Here is a 16,395-nt window from a genome sequence, read left to right as displayed (position 1 = left end):
GGGCACAGCAAAGGACCTGCTCCATCCCCCATGGCTCAGGACAGCCCGAGGAGAACCCCAGTGCTGCTGCCCTGAGGGCAGAGTGTGAACATGGCCAGGTGAGAGCAGCAAAGAGCCTTTGCCCTCAGGACGGGCCAGGCTCTGCCCTCAGCCACTTCCGCAAATGCACCCTCAAATTTTCTTAATATCAGTCTCACAGCAAAATGTGGTGAAGTGTTTCCGTTGAAAGCAAGAGCTCAGGCACTTCCTCCACCAGCATCACTGTGATGCAGGAGGGCTCACAAGACAGACACTTCTGAACAGGACACGTTGGGCAGCCCCCAGCGATGCCCCTTCCCTGGGTTTGAGGACAGCCATGGAGCTGAGAGCTCTCCTCCTGCTGCTGCTCTGCTTCCCAGGTAAGAAAGGGCTGGGCATGCCTCAGGCTTCCCATGAACCTAAGCGGGGGTCACCCTTCCCCACCTCCTGCTGCCTGGGGAGCTCCCCACCGGAATCCAGCACCGGCCAGACTTTGAGCTGAGCAACTCCCAGCAGGGATGGGAAGGGAAGGGGCAGCCCCAGTTCCCACTATTGTTCCATTTAGGCTTGAAGGTCCAACACTTCCAGCACCTGCGAGTCTGTGGTTTTAAATCAATGATACTGGATTTTAAATCACAATGGTGGGCCCAGCTGAAATCTCAGCACTGCCCCCCAGAAATCAACCTTCAGGTCTCCAAGCAGGTGAATTTAGCCAGGAGCAATTTTGGTTTTCAGAGTTCCTCCAGCCATTAGTAGCCATGGGGGAAGGTCGCAGGCTGTTTCCCCAGGTCTTTTGGGAGGCAGAACGCAGCTTCCCTCTCCCTCACCACATCTGATATTTACAGGTTTTCAGGCCCAAATACTTAGGACTGAGGAGACACGCTCAGAAGGCAGCAGTCTGTACATCCAGTGTCCTTACACAGCACAGACTACCCACCAGCAGCAGAAAGCCTGGTGCCGCCTCAGAAACAGACAGTGTGAGCCCTTAGTGGTGACAAAAGAATACTCACACACAAACTGGGCCACAAAGGGGAGAGTCGCATTAAAGGACAACCCCACAGAGAGAACTGTGTCTGTCACCATGACTGAACTCCAGGCAGAGGACTCGGGCACGTACTTCTGTGCTTACTACTCCTACGGGTATCATCAACTAAGGATGATCTCACTGTTTGTTTTCAAGGGTGAGTACCTTTTTCCCCACAGAAAATCAAGCCATGTCAGAAAGCAACATCATTCCTTCCCTCCATCCCCACAGCTGAGCAGCTTCCCTGGACCCCCCCTCTCTTGCCCCAGGCTTGCTCGCTGCCTTCCCCACTCATGCAGGCAAGAGTGTGAGGAAGCTCCACAGACCTGCAAGCTCTCAGCTCTCTTGTCCTCCCTTCCTCAGCCCCTCCTTGAGGGACTGCTGTCCTTGAAGTAGCTGCCCCAGGGCACAGTTTGTCCCAGGCACCTACTGCTAATGGCCATGACCACATCTGCTGTTTCACAGAGCTGCACAAGTGGGAGTTGGACAGTGTCTCTGTGCAGTGCCTGCCCAGCACCCTGAACTACAGCTTGGGGACAAAAGTTTGGTGTCGAAGAGAAGATGAGACTTTGTGTAGTGTCATAGTGAGGACAGACTACTCTTCAACACAGCATAACAGCAAAGCTCTGGAAGACCGAACATTGATCCAGGATGACACCCAGAAAAGGACTGTCACAATCACCATGCAGAAGCTGCAGGCTGAGGACTCCGGCATGTACTGGTGTGCACTCTACAGAAGGTCTTATCTCACCTGGCTCACGGAGGTCAGGCTCTCTGTGTTCAAGAGTGAGTACCTACTGGTAGCCAGGTGTGGATGTCTCCAGATTTCAGCCTCAGTTCCCATTTGTTCTCCCTCCCATCCTGTGCCACAGCATCGGAGCCCAGCGCTGCCACCACACAGCTCACACCCATTGCTCTATCTCTCTGGCAGACACACTGGCAGCTCCCCCTTGGGCCTGTGGAACCAAGGCCCAGGCCTGGCCCTTCATGCTCTGTCTGCTCCCAGCAGAGACTCAGGGGAGGTTCCCAAGAGCTCCCACAAATGGTGCCACTCTTCACAAGTGCTTCCCACAGGGCCGATCCAGCGGCTCCAGAAGCAGCTTCTCCAGCTCAGCACTGGGCTTGCCCATGCTGGGCACTGCTGGAGACCAATCCCACTGCCAGGCGTTGCTCTTGATCTGGCCCTACAGCTGCCATCCCTCCCCAGTCCTTGCCTCCCAGGCCCTATGGGCTGAGTGCCCATGAGCGTGCAGTCCCTGGGGGAACCAGAGGAAGGGGACACCCATTTGTGACTCACCTCTGCATGTGTAATGTGGGTCCAGGCCCCTTCTGCTCCTCATGTCTGGAGGTAGAGGATCTAGGGAGCATTCAGCTCACAGCAGTGTTCCAGTGATGGTATTGTGCCTGCTCTGGGGTCTCACCAAACATGGTGGGTGTTTTCCAGGGACCAAACAATACACAGCCAAGGAATCAGGCGATGTCTCTGTCCAGTGTCCATACAGTGCCCCAGAGTACAGGGCTGTGAGCAAAGCCTGGTGTAAAGAGGGAGCAAGGAAATCATGTACAGTGCTGGTCACCACCAACAGCCTGGAGTACCAGAGGACACCTCAGCAAGGCAGAGTCAGGATCCAGGACGACACGGAGCAGGGGATTGTCACTGTCACCATGGAGAGACTGCAGGCGCAGGACACCGGTGTGTACTGGTGTGCACTTTACGAACATGCTCATCTCTTCCGAATGCTGGAGGTCACACTTAATGTTTCTGAGGGTGAGTGCTGACCTGTAGGGAAACATGGTTGGTTGTAGTTTCCAAACTCACTTTCCTACCCTTTCCCTCTGGGCTCTGCACTGCCCAGCTCACACCACCTCCCACATTACATCTGCACGTGTCTGCTTGCCCAAGCCCTATGTCACGGTACCTTCTCATACCAGCCCTGCTATGGAATAGCAGCAGGGATCAGAACTGGAGCAAACGTGTGTGCTGTGTTGCTTTACTTCCACCTGAGAGCAGCTTCAATTATCCTCACAGAGGTGTTTCTGTCACTCATTGTCATGATACCAGTTCTGCCCCTTTATAGCAACTTGTCCCTTGGCTTTCAAAGACTATTAAGACTTTCACATTTGGTTGCCAAGGGGACAACCTGTAGACCCATATTTTAAAGACTTCTGTCTGCTAGATTTTGTTTCAGCATGATGTTTTAAGAGTATGTGCTAGCACTTCAGCACCTGATTGTGGCAGGCCATGCTGCAGCCTGCCTTTTCAGGCATGTGGCGGAGCAGCGGTGCAGGGATACGGCAATCCAGAAGATGAGAGGGGATGCTATCATTCTTTAGGTGAAAATCCTACCAGGATTCCTAGGACTGAGTGCAGGCTCTGAGCCAGCAGCCTCCTGCAGGCACAACCTTCCCTGGGCATGGAACAGGCCTGGGAGCAGCTCTTACAACTGGGTCTTGCACAGCCAATGCTCTTTGCTTAGTTTTCACAAGCCTCTGTCTGCTTAAGCAGAGTCATTAAGTTCATCATTGCTACCTCAAGATCTTGCCCATAGAGCAGATGTGCTTGCACTGAGAGCATGTAGGGCTCCTGCTGTGCTCCTGCCCCTCCCTCCCATATTCTGATCCTTCTAGTCCCATCCCTGCTGCCAGAATGTGTCCCAGTGACACAAGTTACAGCCCAGGCAGCTTCCCTGTGCAGGGTGTCGCAGTGGGAATGCATTTATATCCATGGTGGGAATGGCAGGGAAGTTCAGCTGGTGAATGCAAAGCAACTCAGTAGTGGTAATTCTTCTCTTCATGTTGTGATTGCAGTACTGGCTGGAACAACTTTGCCAGGAGCTGCAAGCACAAGTCAAGCAACCCCTGCTGCCAACAGCCCAGCCCCGAGGTAAGGCCTGCAGAAAGTCTCTGAGCTTGACCACATACAAGAGTTACCAGTGTCTCCTCCAAAATACATGTGTCTGCCTGGGGCAGGCAGCCTCTGGGCATCCTGCTCCCAGAGGAATTACACACCACGGTCCTTACCAAAGATGGCACCTCCTCTTCCAGCTCCCGCCCAGGGTATAATTACAAAGGAAGAAGTAGATTGATAAAATCAAGAGACAGCTTTCTGGAATGTAGATGCCTATTTACCTTTTTATCCTATCTTTGCACTGTGCTTTTTGTAGCCATAGAAACCCCCAGAGTCTGCCCCTAAGCCTTTCTGTCTCAACTTTGCTTACTCCTGGCCATGAATATTTAACAATAAAATAGTCCTTGGCTGCTGTTTTATCCTTCTATTTACCAGGCTGTTAAATAGAAAGGGCTTTCTTCCCGTTTGGACATCTGCTGTCATCGACACTACAGCAGCACCTAAGAGTACAACCATACATCAGCTCAGGTGAAGCAAAACACAGGGGGGAAAGGCAGTACCTGCTCCAGAAAGCTGGTACTGTGCTCTGAACTTTGAACAGTGCCTCGTTTTTAAAGGCTGGAGAACAGTTTAGGAAAAGCTTAGAAGGCACAGCCACAGAGAAACCAAGAGAGCATTGCTGCAGGAGAACCAGGCCCTCCTTTCAAGTGCATAAAACCTCGGGCATTAAAGCTATTCCTGTCTCTTTTGTGGTCACAGCTTGATAATGGGCTGCAACAGCATCACGCTGTGCTACTGTCTAACACTGGTAACTCCTTTGCTCTCCTGGCTTCAGCTCAAATGGAAACACCTTCATCCTGCTGTCTGGGATCCTGAGCATCCTGTTCCTCCTGGCACTCATCAGCTTGGTAACACTGTATGTCAGGCGCTGCAAGCAGCTGAACGCAACAGGTATGTGGAGTCTGGTAATGCCTTGTGTTCTAGTCTGGACTAAGCAGGGCCTTTCCTGGCCATCTCTCTTCCACTCCGGGCGAGCTTATTCCCAACTCACAGTCCCCTGGAGAAGATGAGGCAGCTGCTGCCTGGGAAGCCTCAAGGCAGGCTCTTTGCTGTGAGCTCCTCTGACAATAAGACAAACCCATGCTCCTCCAGACTCTGCACATGACACTTCCTAACATGACAGAGAAGTAAAGTGGGAGCAATGTGGTAGATGGGTCCCACGGGTACCCCCATTGCTTCTATCTCTGGGCAATCCCACAGCCTTCCCTCAAACTCCTGAAGCTTAGGCAATGCCCAGGCATTTCATGGACTTCTCTACTTTTACAATCTCTGATTTTAGCTCATTCCAAAGGGAACAGAGATGGAGAGGACACCTGTGAGAAACCAGGCAACACAGCCCAGGTAAGGAAAACATCAGATATTCCCTGTGGTACCAAATTCCTTACCAATGGTCTGATAACAGCTGAATCACACTAACAAGTGTTTTACCTTTCTTTCCATAGCCTGAGAGCTATGAAAGACTGCGAAGTCCCAGGGACAACAGCAAAGACCTAAAGTATGTCACCCTGAACTTTAAATCCCAGCTCAGCCCTGAGGATCCTCTCTACTGTAATGTTGAACTAAGTGAGGTTCACAGGAAACCCAAGGATGAAAACGTGGAATATGCTACCATTGCGGTCAAGCAGTTAACAACAAATGACAAGGGATGAAGCACAGAATCCCAAAACGATCCAGAAATGGGAGAAAAGTACTGGAATACACAGTGGGAATGGGGAGTAGAAGGTGTGTGGATGGACACTGGGCGTAGATCTAAGGTTTTGCTGCCATGTGTATGTTGCCTATGCATTTGTCCTGGGTTTAGCAGTAGCAGTCATTTTTCTCCTTCTTGGTAGCTGGTGCAGCGCTGTGTTTTGACTTTCAGCCTGGGAACAGTGCTGATAACACCGATGGTTTCAGTTGTTGCTAAGTGATGTTTACCCTGACCAAGGACTTTGTGAGGCTCATGCTCTGCCAGGGAGGAGGGGAAGCTGGGAGGAAGCAGAGACAGGACACCTGACCCAAACTAGCCAAAGAGGTATTCCATACCACAGCACGTCATGCCTGGGGGGGTAACTGGGAGTTACCCAGAAGGACACGGGGTCTTCTGGGTCGGACTCGTTTTTCAGCAGGTGGCATCGTTTTCTCTTCCCTTGTTATTTTCTCTTATCATTGTTGTCATTGTTGTCATTGCTGGTAGCGGTGGTGATTTGTGTTGCACATTGGTTGCTGGACTGTTCTTGTCTCAACCCGTGGGAGTTGCATTCTTTCCATTCTCCTCCCCATCCCCCCAGGAGTGGGGAAGGGGGGGGGGGGGGAAGGGAAGGAAAGAAAGAGGGAGGAAAAAGGGGGGAATGAGTGAACAAGCTGTCTGGCTGGGTTTAAACCATGACAGCATTTTAAGACCTCCCTCCTATTAGAAGAGACTGACCCCTCTTTGCTACAACCTCCTTTCAGGGAGTTGTAGAGAGCAAGGTCACCCCTGAGCCCCCTTTCTGCAGCTGAACACCCCCAGTTCCCTCAGCTGCTCCTCACAGACAGGTTCTGCAGAGCTTTCACCACAGAAAACAAGCTCTTGGGGCTTTCATGCAGCTTCATGGGAGAGCACCCCTTGGAAAGTGATGCCATTACTTCCCTCTCTCTGCTGGAAACACTCCAGATGACACATCTGCTGCCTTGACTTAGCAATCATGTGGTGAGCAATGTGCAGTGAGTTTGCTGGGGCTCAGCTCCATTTCTCCAAAAGACCAGAAACTCTGGCACTTGATTTAGCTGCACCCAGCTCTGCAGGAGCCTGAACCCACTCCTCTTCACAAGCCAGTCACATCCAAAAGGCTTCTCTTGCTATGGCTGCAGCAGGGAAGCTGATGTATTTCTTGAGATTTTCAGAGTTGAAATGACAGCAAGAAAAAGAAAATGGTTCTGGAAATAGTTCCTTTAGCCCTAGATTCCCTAAACTATTTGCTATTCATGCAGTCAGTTACACTGGGTTGAACAGTGGAAGAGTAAGAGTGGAAAACAATTGAGTGGAAGAGAGACATTTTCAGGAAGACAGCTGCTTCTGATCAAAGAGAACCCAAAATTGTGCTCACTGGAGCAGGAATGAACAAAACCTGCAAGCAGCCAGCCTCAGGGAGACTGTCTGGACACTGTGAGGTACCATTTCCTTAAGCTGTAATTAGAGGAAAGAAAAAGAAGGCACTTCTGAATGGAGAGAAGTGTGGGGTTTATCTGCCTGTGAAGCAGATAAGCACACACGTTACCAAGGGTCTACTTGTACTTTCATTTACTCCAAGTAAATAACTTCAAGAAAGAAAAACCAGCACCATCCACAGCCTACCAGCCTGCTGTCATCACAGGAGGCTCCAACTGCCCTCCTGAGCACTGACTGCCTCCGAGTCAGTGCCCCCATGCCACAATCTGTGCTTTCTGCTCCATACAAAATAAAGATGTCTGGTTTGCTCACATAAAGCACCTCACAGCTTCACCCAACACCGTGTTCTTGTCTTCTTGCCTTTGGTTAGGTGTCAGATAGGAATGCTTCATGTGAAGGCTCTTCTAAACCTTCTTTCTCCTGAAAATAACCCAGAAGGGGATGTCCTTGCCCACCTCTCAGCCTTGTGATGCTGCCTGAGCTACCTGCAGTCTCCCTGAGAGCCACCTTTTGGCTTTGCAGGAATTCACTCCATGCAAAGCCTGCTCTGGTGGACAGGCTCCAAGGCTGGGCTGGGAGGGGCTCCCAGCACCACATTTTCAGGCCATCACATGATGCTCTCTTTCAGGCTGTCTAGACTAAACTGTGGTTGTGCATGGGCAGTGCTGATGCCTGAATCTGCAGCCCACGGAAGAATTGTCCATCCCTGGTGAATTGCTCAATATGCAGGACAAAAAAGATGCCAAGTTCCTGTGCTCATTCCTTCCGGCAGAGCAAGGAGGGGGCAAAGCAAGCTGCTCTTGGGCAAGAGCCCTTTCCACTTTTCTCCAGACTCCTCTCCTGCCTCCTCTGCTCAGCTGACATGGAGAAGCTCGTGCACCTCATCTTCTTGGTCTCCTTACCAGGTAAGAAAGCATACATGGCCTTGGGTTTCAGTTAACAGGTAGGGTGAAGGATTGATGCAGAACTTGGGCTAGGGTACCTTTGGTAGGGTAAAGACTCTTCCTGCCTGCCTGAGCACTGCAAGGTCCAGGGCAATGCACGCAGAGGGACCCTGGAACACTGCAGTGTGTTCTACATCCTATTCTTCCTCCCCACTTACACTGCAGGGATGCCAGACTCCTTCCTAAGAGTTTGTGCTTTTCCATTCATTTACCAAAGGGTGATCCAAGTGCTCAGCTTTTCCCACCGGGATCCTTTTGAGTCAGACAGGAAGCACTGCTGACAGAAGTCCTGGGTGAAACTGCAAAATCCTGTTAATGCCCATTTGTAGGGCTTGGAATATAAATTGCAGCAGGCAGGTTTGAGAGGAGGCAAAGAAAGCTCAGCGAAGGGGACTTGGGCACTTGACTATGTTCAGCTTGGGAAGGACCTTGCACAAGGCACAGGACCAAGCTGGCACCCTCTCCCTCCAGGCACACTTTGGAGGTCCCAGGTACTTACAGCAATGCACAGAAGGGCATTGGTGAAAGGTTCAGGCTTTGGGAGTGCAGAAACCTGCCTCAAAAATCTGAATGAGTTTGGGAAAGTAGTGCCCTATCCTTTTTTCAGTAGCACACATGAAAGGAAGAGGAATACAAATAGTAAGTGATGTGTCAGCAGAATTGGTTGAAAAGAGGATGATACAAAGTGTTCCACAGGGGCATCAGCAAGTTTATAAATGCCATGATTTGGATGAAGAGATTTTTTTTGCAGTGCTGTTTCTATTTAAAACAAAGCCAAAGCCCCAAACCCTGGGGCCACTCCTGGAACTGGAGGGGCAAAATTGAAGGTGAAGAGGGGGTAACAAGGGATAGGAGAGGGAGTTAAAGTGGGATCACACAGGACAGGACTGGACATGTCGGGGGTAAACCTCAGCTGAAATAACTGAGGAGGGCAACAGATCAGGATAAAGACCTGAGTGTGCTGGAGAGCACTAATGCGTATTTTTGCCTTCTAGTCAAGCTGAAAGATCTTCAGATTTGTTTAGTTTACAATTCACTTAGAATGGTTAAAATGATTTTAAGAAGTGTTATTAAAAGGCTCAGCCAGCCCAAAGTCTGGCTTTTTAATTTCTTTCTGTGTTATCATCACTTCTGTTTCACAGAAGGCACCAACATCTGAATTTCTTCACTAGAAATAACAGGGATTTCCACAAATACCACACTGCACTTCTCTCTGGAAGTATGAATAGCTCAGACTGCCCCCTCTGCCTCTGCCAACCATCAAGAGGAATGGAGATTACGAATAAGGAGCTAAGACCAAATAAAAAGCCAAGCAGCCACAGACCAGTTGTCAACATAATAAAAATTAGCAGGATATTAAAAGATAGGGTGAAAAAAAAAAAAGCTAAACCTCTAGATTTAGAAATTAGGAGTGGGATTAAGAAATAACCTCCTAAGCAGTTAGCTGGGCATGGGTTTGGAGGTGTCACAGTGATTTTAGTATTTCCAGAGCTGTGTAAAGAGCCTTAAACCTCACGGGCCTTTACTGCAAAGGAGCTTTTCTGCAGCAGGGGGTATTCCAGAGCCAACTCTGCATCTGTTAACATGCGTGGAAGTGCTCGAGGCCAAATCCTGAAGTGAGCTGCCTTGCTGCAGCTGGACATGGCAAAGCAGGGATGCCACAGCCCAATAAGAGGCACACACAGCTTGGCAACATTGGTTTAGGAGCTGCCTTGTAAAAAGAGCTTTTAAAAAGCAAGACAACTTGTGTGGTGCCAACTCAGTCTACCTAAATGCCCAGCTTCATGCTCCTCCTTCTCTCCTAGCAGCCTGTGCAGCAGAGAATATCACTGTGGTGTATGGAATGGAGGGGGACACCATTTCTGTCAACTGCACCTATAACCCCTGGCAGCAGCGATGGAGAGAAAAGAGTTGGTGCAAGCAGATCCATGAGACCAAGTGCCAACACGTGGTGAGTGCTCGACGCTTCTGGCTGCCTTTCCTAAAGAACAGGAATGGCACCACCTCTATCAGTGACAACGTCCGTGAAGGGGTCCTGACAGTCACCATAAAGGGACTCAAGAAGCAGGATGCTGGGTTGTACCAGTGCAAAAGTGACTACCTGGGGGAAACAAACAGCTTAAGGAAGGTGCAAGTGGAAGTGTTGACAGGTATGTCCCGAGGCTCTGAGTTCACAGGTTCTGCAGATGCCAAGGCCTCACTTCAGTAGACATCTATTTGTGTCTTACTCTAAGGAGGAACTGTGTTTCATTGCCTCTTTTTAGTTCCTGATTTACAGTAACATGACCTCACTTTTACAGGACATCCCTTTTACATGTCATCCCTTTATTGCTACCCAGATTAACCTTCTAAAAGCTAGCCCAGTGGCTAGTCTCCCCTTGGTTACCTGTGCCTTGCAGGGGCACTGGTGTAGGTGACACCAATGAGCATCACCCACAAACATCTGCAGACTAAACTGTTCTGTTTCTGTCATCAGCTGTCCTGGAGACTCAAATGCCAGAGGAGCCCAGGGCTGTGCACAGCATCTCCAGGTAAACCACAGAACTCCTCATGCTGTGATCTCTGATATTCCTAGGACTAAGGCAGATTAGCATTGGCAACCCTATTAGAAGTTGAGAGGAACAGCACCACAGGCATAGTTTCTACCTGTTCCTAATCCATGACAATTCCTAGAGCTGCTGTGTGGTTTCTAAGGTTTTTATCCTAATTTGGAAAACACAGTGCTTAAGTGTCAAGCAAAACAAATCCTGCAGATCATAATTTTATCTGTATGTGAGATAACCAGGCTCTGTTGTGCACAGGCAGGGACTGCCTGTTGCACATGTTACCATCTTCACATTTGTACTATGAGTTTCTTTAATGCTGTCTTTCAAAAGTTGAACCATCCCCTTCACTGTTGTATTTGTGGTTCCCCACAGCATCCCTCCTGAAGCTGATTTCACTGTCTTCTATATCCTTGCTGGATTACTGGTTTCTAAGTTCCTGGTGGCTGTGCTGATCTTTATCATTGGCAACAGCAGGAAGAGCAGAGAAACAGAGTGGACGAACCCAAGGCTGAGTGAGCAGCAGGTCCTCCCTTTCGCTGGTGATGGAATCAGCCCCTCCTGGGACAGCACTGCTTAGAGCCACACCAAAGGGAGGTCACAGGGAAATGACCATCAAATGTTTGCAGGCAAAGCTTTGCCACCTGCTGTAAGAAAAGAATCGCCTACTAAACACAGGCACCGCTGAACCTGTCGCTCTGGAGAGGGAATGTCACCATCTGCCACCTCTTCTTAGCGATGACCAACTTTTCCCAGCACAACTGAACTGAAAAGATGCTGCCAGTAGCACCCAAACCTAAAGGAAGAGGATGGGATCGAGGGCTGGGGGAAAAGAGGAACATGAACTCCTTCTGTCAAGAGATCCAACACAGGCTTATCTGTGTGCAGAGATGCTTCCCCAGGCACATGGAGGGTGAGCAGCTCTGCTCAGTTTCCCACCAGCTCATTGCTAGGCCAGAAAAAACCGCTCTGTACAGCTGGTAAATTTACATGCTTTGTTAGAAATAAAGCTACAGATACACCAGTGACAAAACCAGAAGTTTAGGTAACACATCTCAACCACAACGTGTTGAGCAACTCACACACACATCCTCATAATGTAAAAAATGGAAAGACACATTTCTGTTTCAAATCTTCAAGAACCTTTTCCTGATTCATGGAAATCAGTGATAAAGAACTGATCCAGGTTTCCCATTTGATCTCTAGTGATCACCCTCCTCAGACTAGGGCTGGTTATTTCCTTGTCTTCAGCTTTTTTCAAGGTGTCCTACATGTTTCCACAAAACACTCAAAGGCTTTCCCTGAAAGCACGAAAGCACAACCAGAACTAGATGGCTTCTACTGAAAGCTAAGATTTGTCTAAAAATCAGTATTTTAACCAAGATTCCACTCTTTAAAGCCTTTGGGAATGCAGTGCTCTGCTGTGCTCTCCAGCAGCAGCACCATCAGGCAGTTATTCCAGATACTCATCCCCCTATCATTTCACCAGGGTCTGCATTGAGACCCACCAACTTCGGGCCATTTAAGAGCAGTGCCAGGTGACAGAGCCTGTCTTTCCAAGGTGATGAAGACTAACTCCCAGAAACTGCCTTGAACACTGTGTGGATCCTTGGTGAACAGTCACTGTGGAAAGGTGCAAGGGACTGCGGAACATAACAGAATGGAATGGGAAGTCTCCCTGCAGCCCTGAGCCTGCTTCCTTCTTTCTCAAAACACAAAGTTCTCTTTGCAAGGACAGAATGAACTGGCTCTCTGTATTTCTCCCTGTATTTTTTCTACCCTCTTAAGGGGATGTTTACCAACACGTGATCATTGCTCATCGTTCCCCAAAGTGAGGTTGCATTTTGCTCTCCCAGAAAGACCCCAAACCCAAGGGCATTCACATTCTTTTCCCTGCACTGCTTGCAAAGCTAAATAAAATCAAACTGATTATCTGACTTTGTGTGGAGCCATGATGAAGAGCTGCAGTACACCAGGTCACAGCACATCACCCAAAGAAGAGGTGACACTTAGAATGTGCTGGTGTGTTTATGCTCTGCAGAAGTGCTCTGACCCAGCTGGGCAGGTTGGTATATGCACCCCCACTTAGCACCATGCAGAAACAGCAGTTCAGATCCCAAACCAGATAAGGCGCTCCATGGTTGTGCTCTGGCTAAACTCATTTCCAGAGGCTAAATTAGCCCATCCACAGCCACACACCACTGCAGCTGTACTGACAAAACCTGGCTTCAGTATTCCCACATGGTAACTGTGGTGCCCTGGAACCATGGCAGGACTCCCAAGAGAGAATTCTGGCACGTATCTCTATGGGTGATGTCAAAAATATTCTGCTGGAAAGAATACAGGTAGTGGTTTCACTTGAGGGTGAGCTACAAGGTGAACAGCGCACAGGGTGGGAGACAGCTAAATCAAGAATGATGTGTCACTTCCATTTTTGCTTTACAGCAAAAGGTGGTGTACCAAGACATAAAGATCCCACTAGAGGTTATCAAGGACAGGGTAAAACTCCATTATATAGTTCAACACAGAACCACAATACGTACCTGTATGTATCTAGAGGCAGAAGTGGCCAGGAAATTATTTTTTGCCATATGAAATAAAAAAGTCTCAAAGGAAATAAAAAGAAAATAATATTTTATGGATTCCCATCAAAACCACTGAATACCATTTTGTAGGATTGTATTAATCAAAACCAAATGGGTTTGGGACAGCAATTTTTCAAGTCGATGAGAACTAAAAAACAGCTTTTGCACAAATGTTTCCATTCAGTTAAAAGTGTTTTCCAGTCACAGAAACCTTTCACACAGAAAAGCTTTGATAACTCATGTAGAAGACCTGTATAAGGCATAAGAAATCAGCTGAGGGGTCCCAGGGAACCTGAGAGCAGCCCTGGAGCCTGACAGCCCCTGCCCACAAAGGGCAGCAGGGATCCAGATTTCCCATTTGCCACCCCAACTTCATCTCCAGTGATCATCATCCTGGGGATGCTTATTTCCTTGTCCTCTGCGAGTTCTCTTTGTGCTGGTGTTAGCTCTGCTCCTTCATTGCATGAGATGGACACACCATGGGGATACAGCTCCCCATTCTGGAACTGGAAACAGGTCCACCTCAGCAAAGCAGCCCAAAGCCTTGGGCTTAGTCACAGAATTTTGCTGAACTTACCAATTTGTAACCAGCTGCTGAGGCCACATGTGTCTGGGGTGTGAGGCACAACACAGCTGAAATGCTGAGGCACATGGATCCACAAACTTTCCCTGACAAAAATACCTGCACTTTCTAATAGTCCAGCATCCCAGTTTTGGTAAGCAAATCTAGTGGGAGGCTGGGGTGTATTTCTTTTTCCAAATCACTCTATTTTTAAACAATAGGCAACTATAAACCCAAATACAGGAAACTACTTCTCTCTGGTAGCAACTGATACAGTGCCAGTCACTGGAGGGCTTGAAACACACAAGTAATGCACTTGACGTGTTTTACTAAACAAGGGTCCTGTGGAAAAACATTTGTCTACTTTATAGTATAAACTGCCTTCAGTTTGAACACATGGGTGTAGAATTTACACCCCAAATTAGTTATTTTGACAAAGAAATAACTCCGTATTTCCTTGCCTTTGGTGCTTGTTAATCATACCACACCCATGCTGCAATATAAACCCGTAATAAATTACACACACACTGATTGACCTCCTCAATCCTGTTATCATGACGCTATCTGCAAACGTTCATTAGGGATTATGGATAAATCCCAAAAGCCATCTGACTGAGATTTTCATCTGCATTCTATGAGCTGGAGCCCGAGGGTGCCAAATATGGTACAAAAATAGGTTTCATGTTTTGGTATTAAGATCCCAAGAAGACTCCAACCTCGGTACTGGGTGGCATGGGAGGAAAAGGAATGTGAAAAGGCAGAGAACACATCCATGAAGCACAGAAACTCCACTCTGCCTGCGAGTGCTTGTACAATTCTGAAGGGGGAAGAGGGGTAGGGAAGAAGGAAATTGTGTTGACTGGTCTGGTGTGGCTACATGACAGGAAGCTTTTTGCCATTAATAATAGCTAAAGAAACGTATTTCTGGCTTCCTAAACAGGCTTGCACAAGTGCATCCCTCCCTTCCTGTGCCAGCTTCCCATTTTCTGTTCTTGCATGCTGCTATTTTTAATTTTTCCGAGCTTAACCCACACCAGCTGCATTAACCAGCTCTGTTAAAATGAATGGCTGACACCCTTGTGCTTTGGGTCACTTTTGAGCTGTCTGAAGTGTTGGTGTAGGGACCATACCATTAAGGTCTGACATGATGCACAACAGCAGCGACCAACAGTTAATGTAAGAGGCTGCAGCACACAAATCTGACTCCTTATTTATCCTACTTGTCTGTTTGAAAGCACCTGAACCTTTGCCTGCATAGACCCTCATCAGGATGCAATGGCATACACAGTGACAAGGCTGGGGGCCTTCGATCCTAAAATAATAGAAGATGAATAACCAACTTAATAGAGAAGCTCACTGGTGCACATGTCTTTCTGCCTAAAAAGCTGAAGATGATCTGCTATCATATGAGAAATTCGAGGGTGTTTCTAGGGGCAGTTTATCTCTATAGATGTTGTCAGTCCCCTGTCACAAACTATCAAAATGTAACTGCCTGATTTAAAATAAAGACACAAGAAACATTGTCAAATCTTCCTAAATCTGTAACATCTTACAGGTATTTTCCTTCTGTGCAAATGATGGAGACTTGCTCGTAACCTGAACTGCCTATAATGAAGGAAGAATTATCTTCAGACCCAATTTAAATGGGCATCTTTGGTAGCTAAGTTTGGAAAGCACCAGCAGCCCACCCAATCCACTTCTGTTGAGCTGTGGAACCACATTCAGGAATGGTTTAATGGGTACGAGCAGCCTCTGGCCATTTGAGACATGACAAACCTGGCTGTGTCTTCAGATAAGCCTGTCAGAGACAGCTGGTTAGAGACCTAGTTCTGGTTTGGCTGTTGAATAATGGTATAAACACGTACCTGGCTAATGTCTCACACGTCCTCCCGCCTTCTCCCTCCTTTGATGGCAACAGGAAGACAAGTTGCAGCGCCCAAGGAACTGGCTGTATCAGATGGACAGAGCACAGGATGTTAAGAGGACAGGAGTTTCTTCTAGGACTAAGGCCTCATAGCAGCCTTCCAGTATCTAAAGGGAGGCTATAGGGATGCTGGGGAGGGACTCTTCATTAGGGACTGTAGTGACAGGACAAGGGGTAACGGGTTAAAACTTAAACAGGGGAAGTTTAGATTGGATATAAGGAGGGAATTCTTTCCTGTGAGGGTGGTGAGGCACTGGAATGGGTTGCCCAGGGAGGTTGTGAATGCTCCATCCCTGGCAGTGTTCAAGGCCAGGCTGGACGAGGCCTTGGGTGATACAGTTTAGTGTGAGGTGTCCCTGCCCATGGCAGGGGGGTTGGAACTGGATAATCTTAAGGTCCTTTCCAACCCGAACTATTCTATGATTCTATTAATCAATACCTTCCATTTGGTGCCTCAAAAGGTCTCTTCTGTCCTTCTAGTTAAAACTCACACCAAATGTAAGATAGCTGCTGAAACAGTTGTTTCTTGTCTCACTTCAAAAGCAGTAAACGCTGAGAGGACTGTTTTAATCTCCGATAGGGAGTACACAAATACAGAACTGATGGTTGGGCACCTTCCTCTGGTACCTGCTGTTAACTGCTAAGAGCACTGCCCTAAGTGCACTGTAAGAACCTAACAATCGTATAATAAATCGTACTCCCTGGGCTCTGAGTGGGGAGGCAAAGCCCCTTGGCAGCCCCTCCTCAGACACAACCC

The 16,395-nt window shown here is 48.3% G+C and overlaps 2 protein-coding genes and 1 long non-coding RNA gene across 5 annotated transcripts; 2 read left to right on the top strand and 1 right to left on the bottom strand.

Moving 5' to 3' along the window:
• The first annotated feature begins 223 nt into the window (after positions 1–223).
• Positions 224–5,732, top strand: LOC134157010 (uncharacterized). 3 transcript variants are annotated; one of them, XM_062605530.1, is made up of 8 exons: positions 224–398; positions 864–1,199; positions 1,508–1,828; positions 2,487–2,810; positions 3,851–3,926; positions 4,726–4,841; positions 5,230–5,291; positions 5,393–5,732. In XM_062605530.1, the coding sequence occupies exons 1-8, from the start codon at positions 356–358 to the stop codon at positions 5,597–5,599; spliced, it is 1,485 nt and encodes a 494-aa protein (XP_062461514.1). In that variant the 5' UTR covers positions 224–355; the 3' UTR covers positions 5,600–5,732. The 3 variants fall into 3 exon arrangements, with proteins under 3 accessions (XP_062461514.1, XP_062461516.1, XP_062461515.1); XM_062605532.1 differs by having other exon boundaries at positions 4,650–4,841; positions 5,393–5,517; XM_062605531.1 differs by lacking the exon at positions 5,393–5,732 and having other exon boundaries at positions 4,650–5,251.
• Positions 5,733–7,592: 1,860 nt separating this feature from the next.
• On the top strand, positions 7,593–12,504 carry LOC134157027 (triggering receptor expressed on myeloid cells 2-like). The gene is given in 5 exon segments (XM_062605563.1): positions 7,593–7,922; positions 7,924–7,985; positions 9,830–10,174; positions 10,501–10,555; positions 10,943–12,504. Coding segments are annotated over 5 exon segments (786 nt in total). The 5' UTR covers positions 7,593–7,803; the 3' UTR covers positions 11,148–12,504.
• A 682-nt stretch (positions 12,505–13,186) lies between these two features.
• Positions 13,187–15,568, bottom strand: LOC134157048 (uncharacterized). Its single transcript, XR_009962170.1, has 2 exons — positions 14,935–15,568; positions 13,187–13,658 (listed from the first exon to the last, which is right to left on the bottom strand). It is a non-coding gene; the product is annotated as an uncharacterized LOC134157048 (long non-coding RNA).
• Positions 15,569–16,395: the final 827 nt, after the last annotated feature.

Source organism: Pezoporus occidentalis, unplaced genomic scaffold, assembly GCF_034315485.1.
Source record: "Pezoporus occidentalis ecotype Australia unplaced genomic scaffold, CSIRO_AGI_Poc_V1 ctg92, whole genome shotgun sequence".
In the NCBI taxonomy this organism is placed as follows: Eukaryota; Metazoa; Chordata; class Aves; order Psittaciformes; family Psittacidae; genus Pezoporus; species Pezoporus occidentalis.
This window is presented reverse-complemented; position numbering and strand designations above follow the sequence as displayed.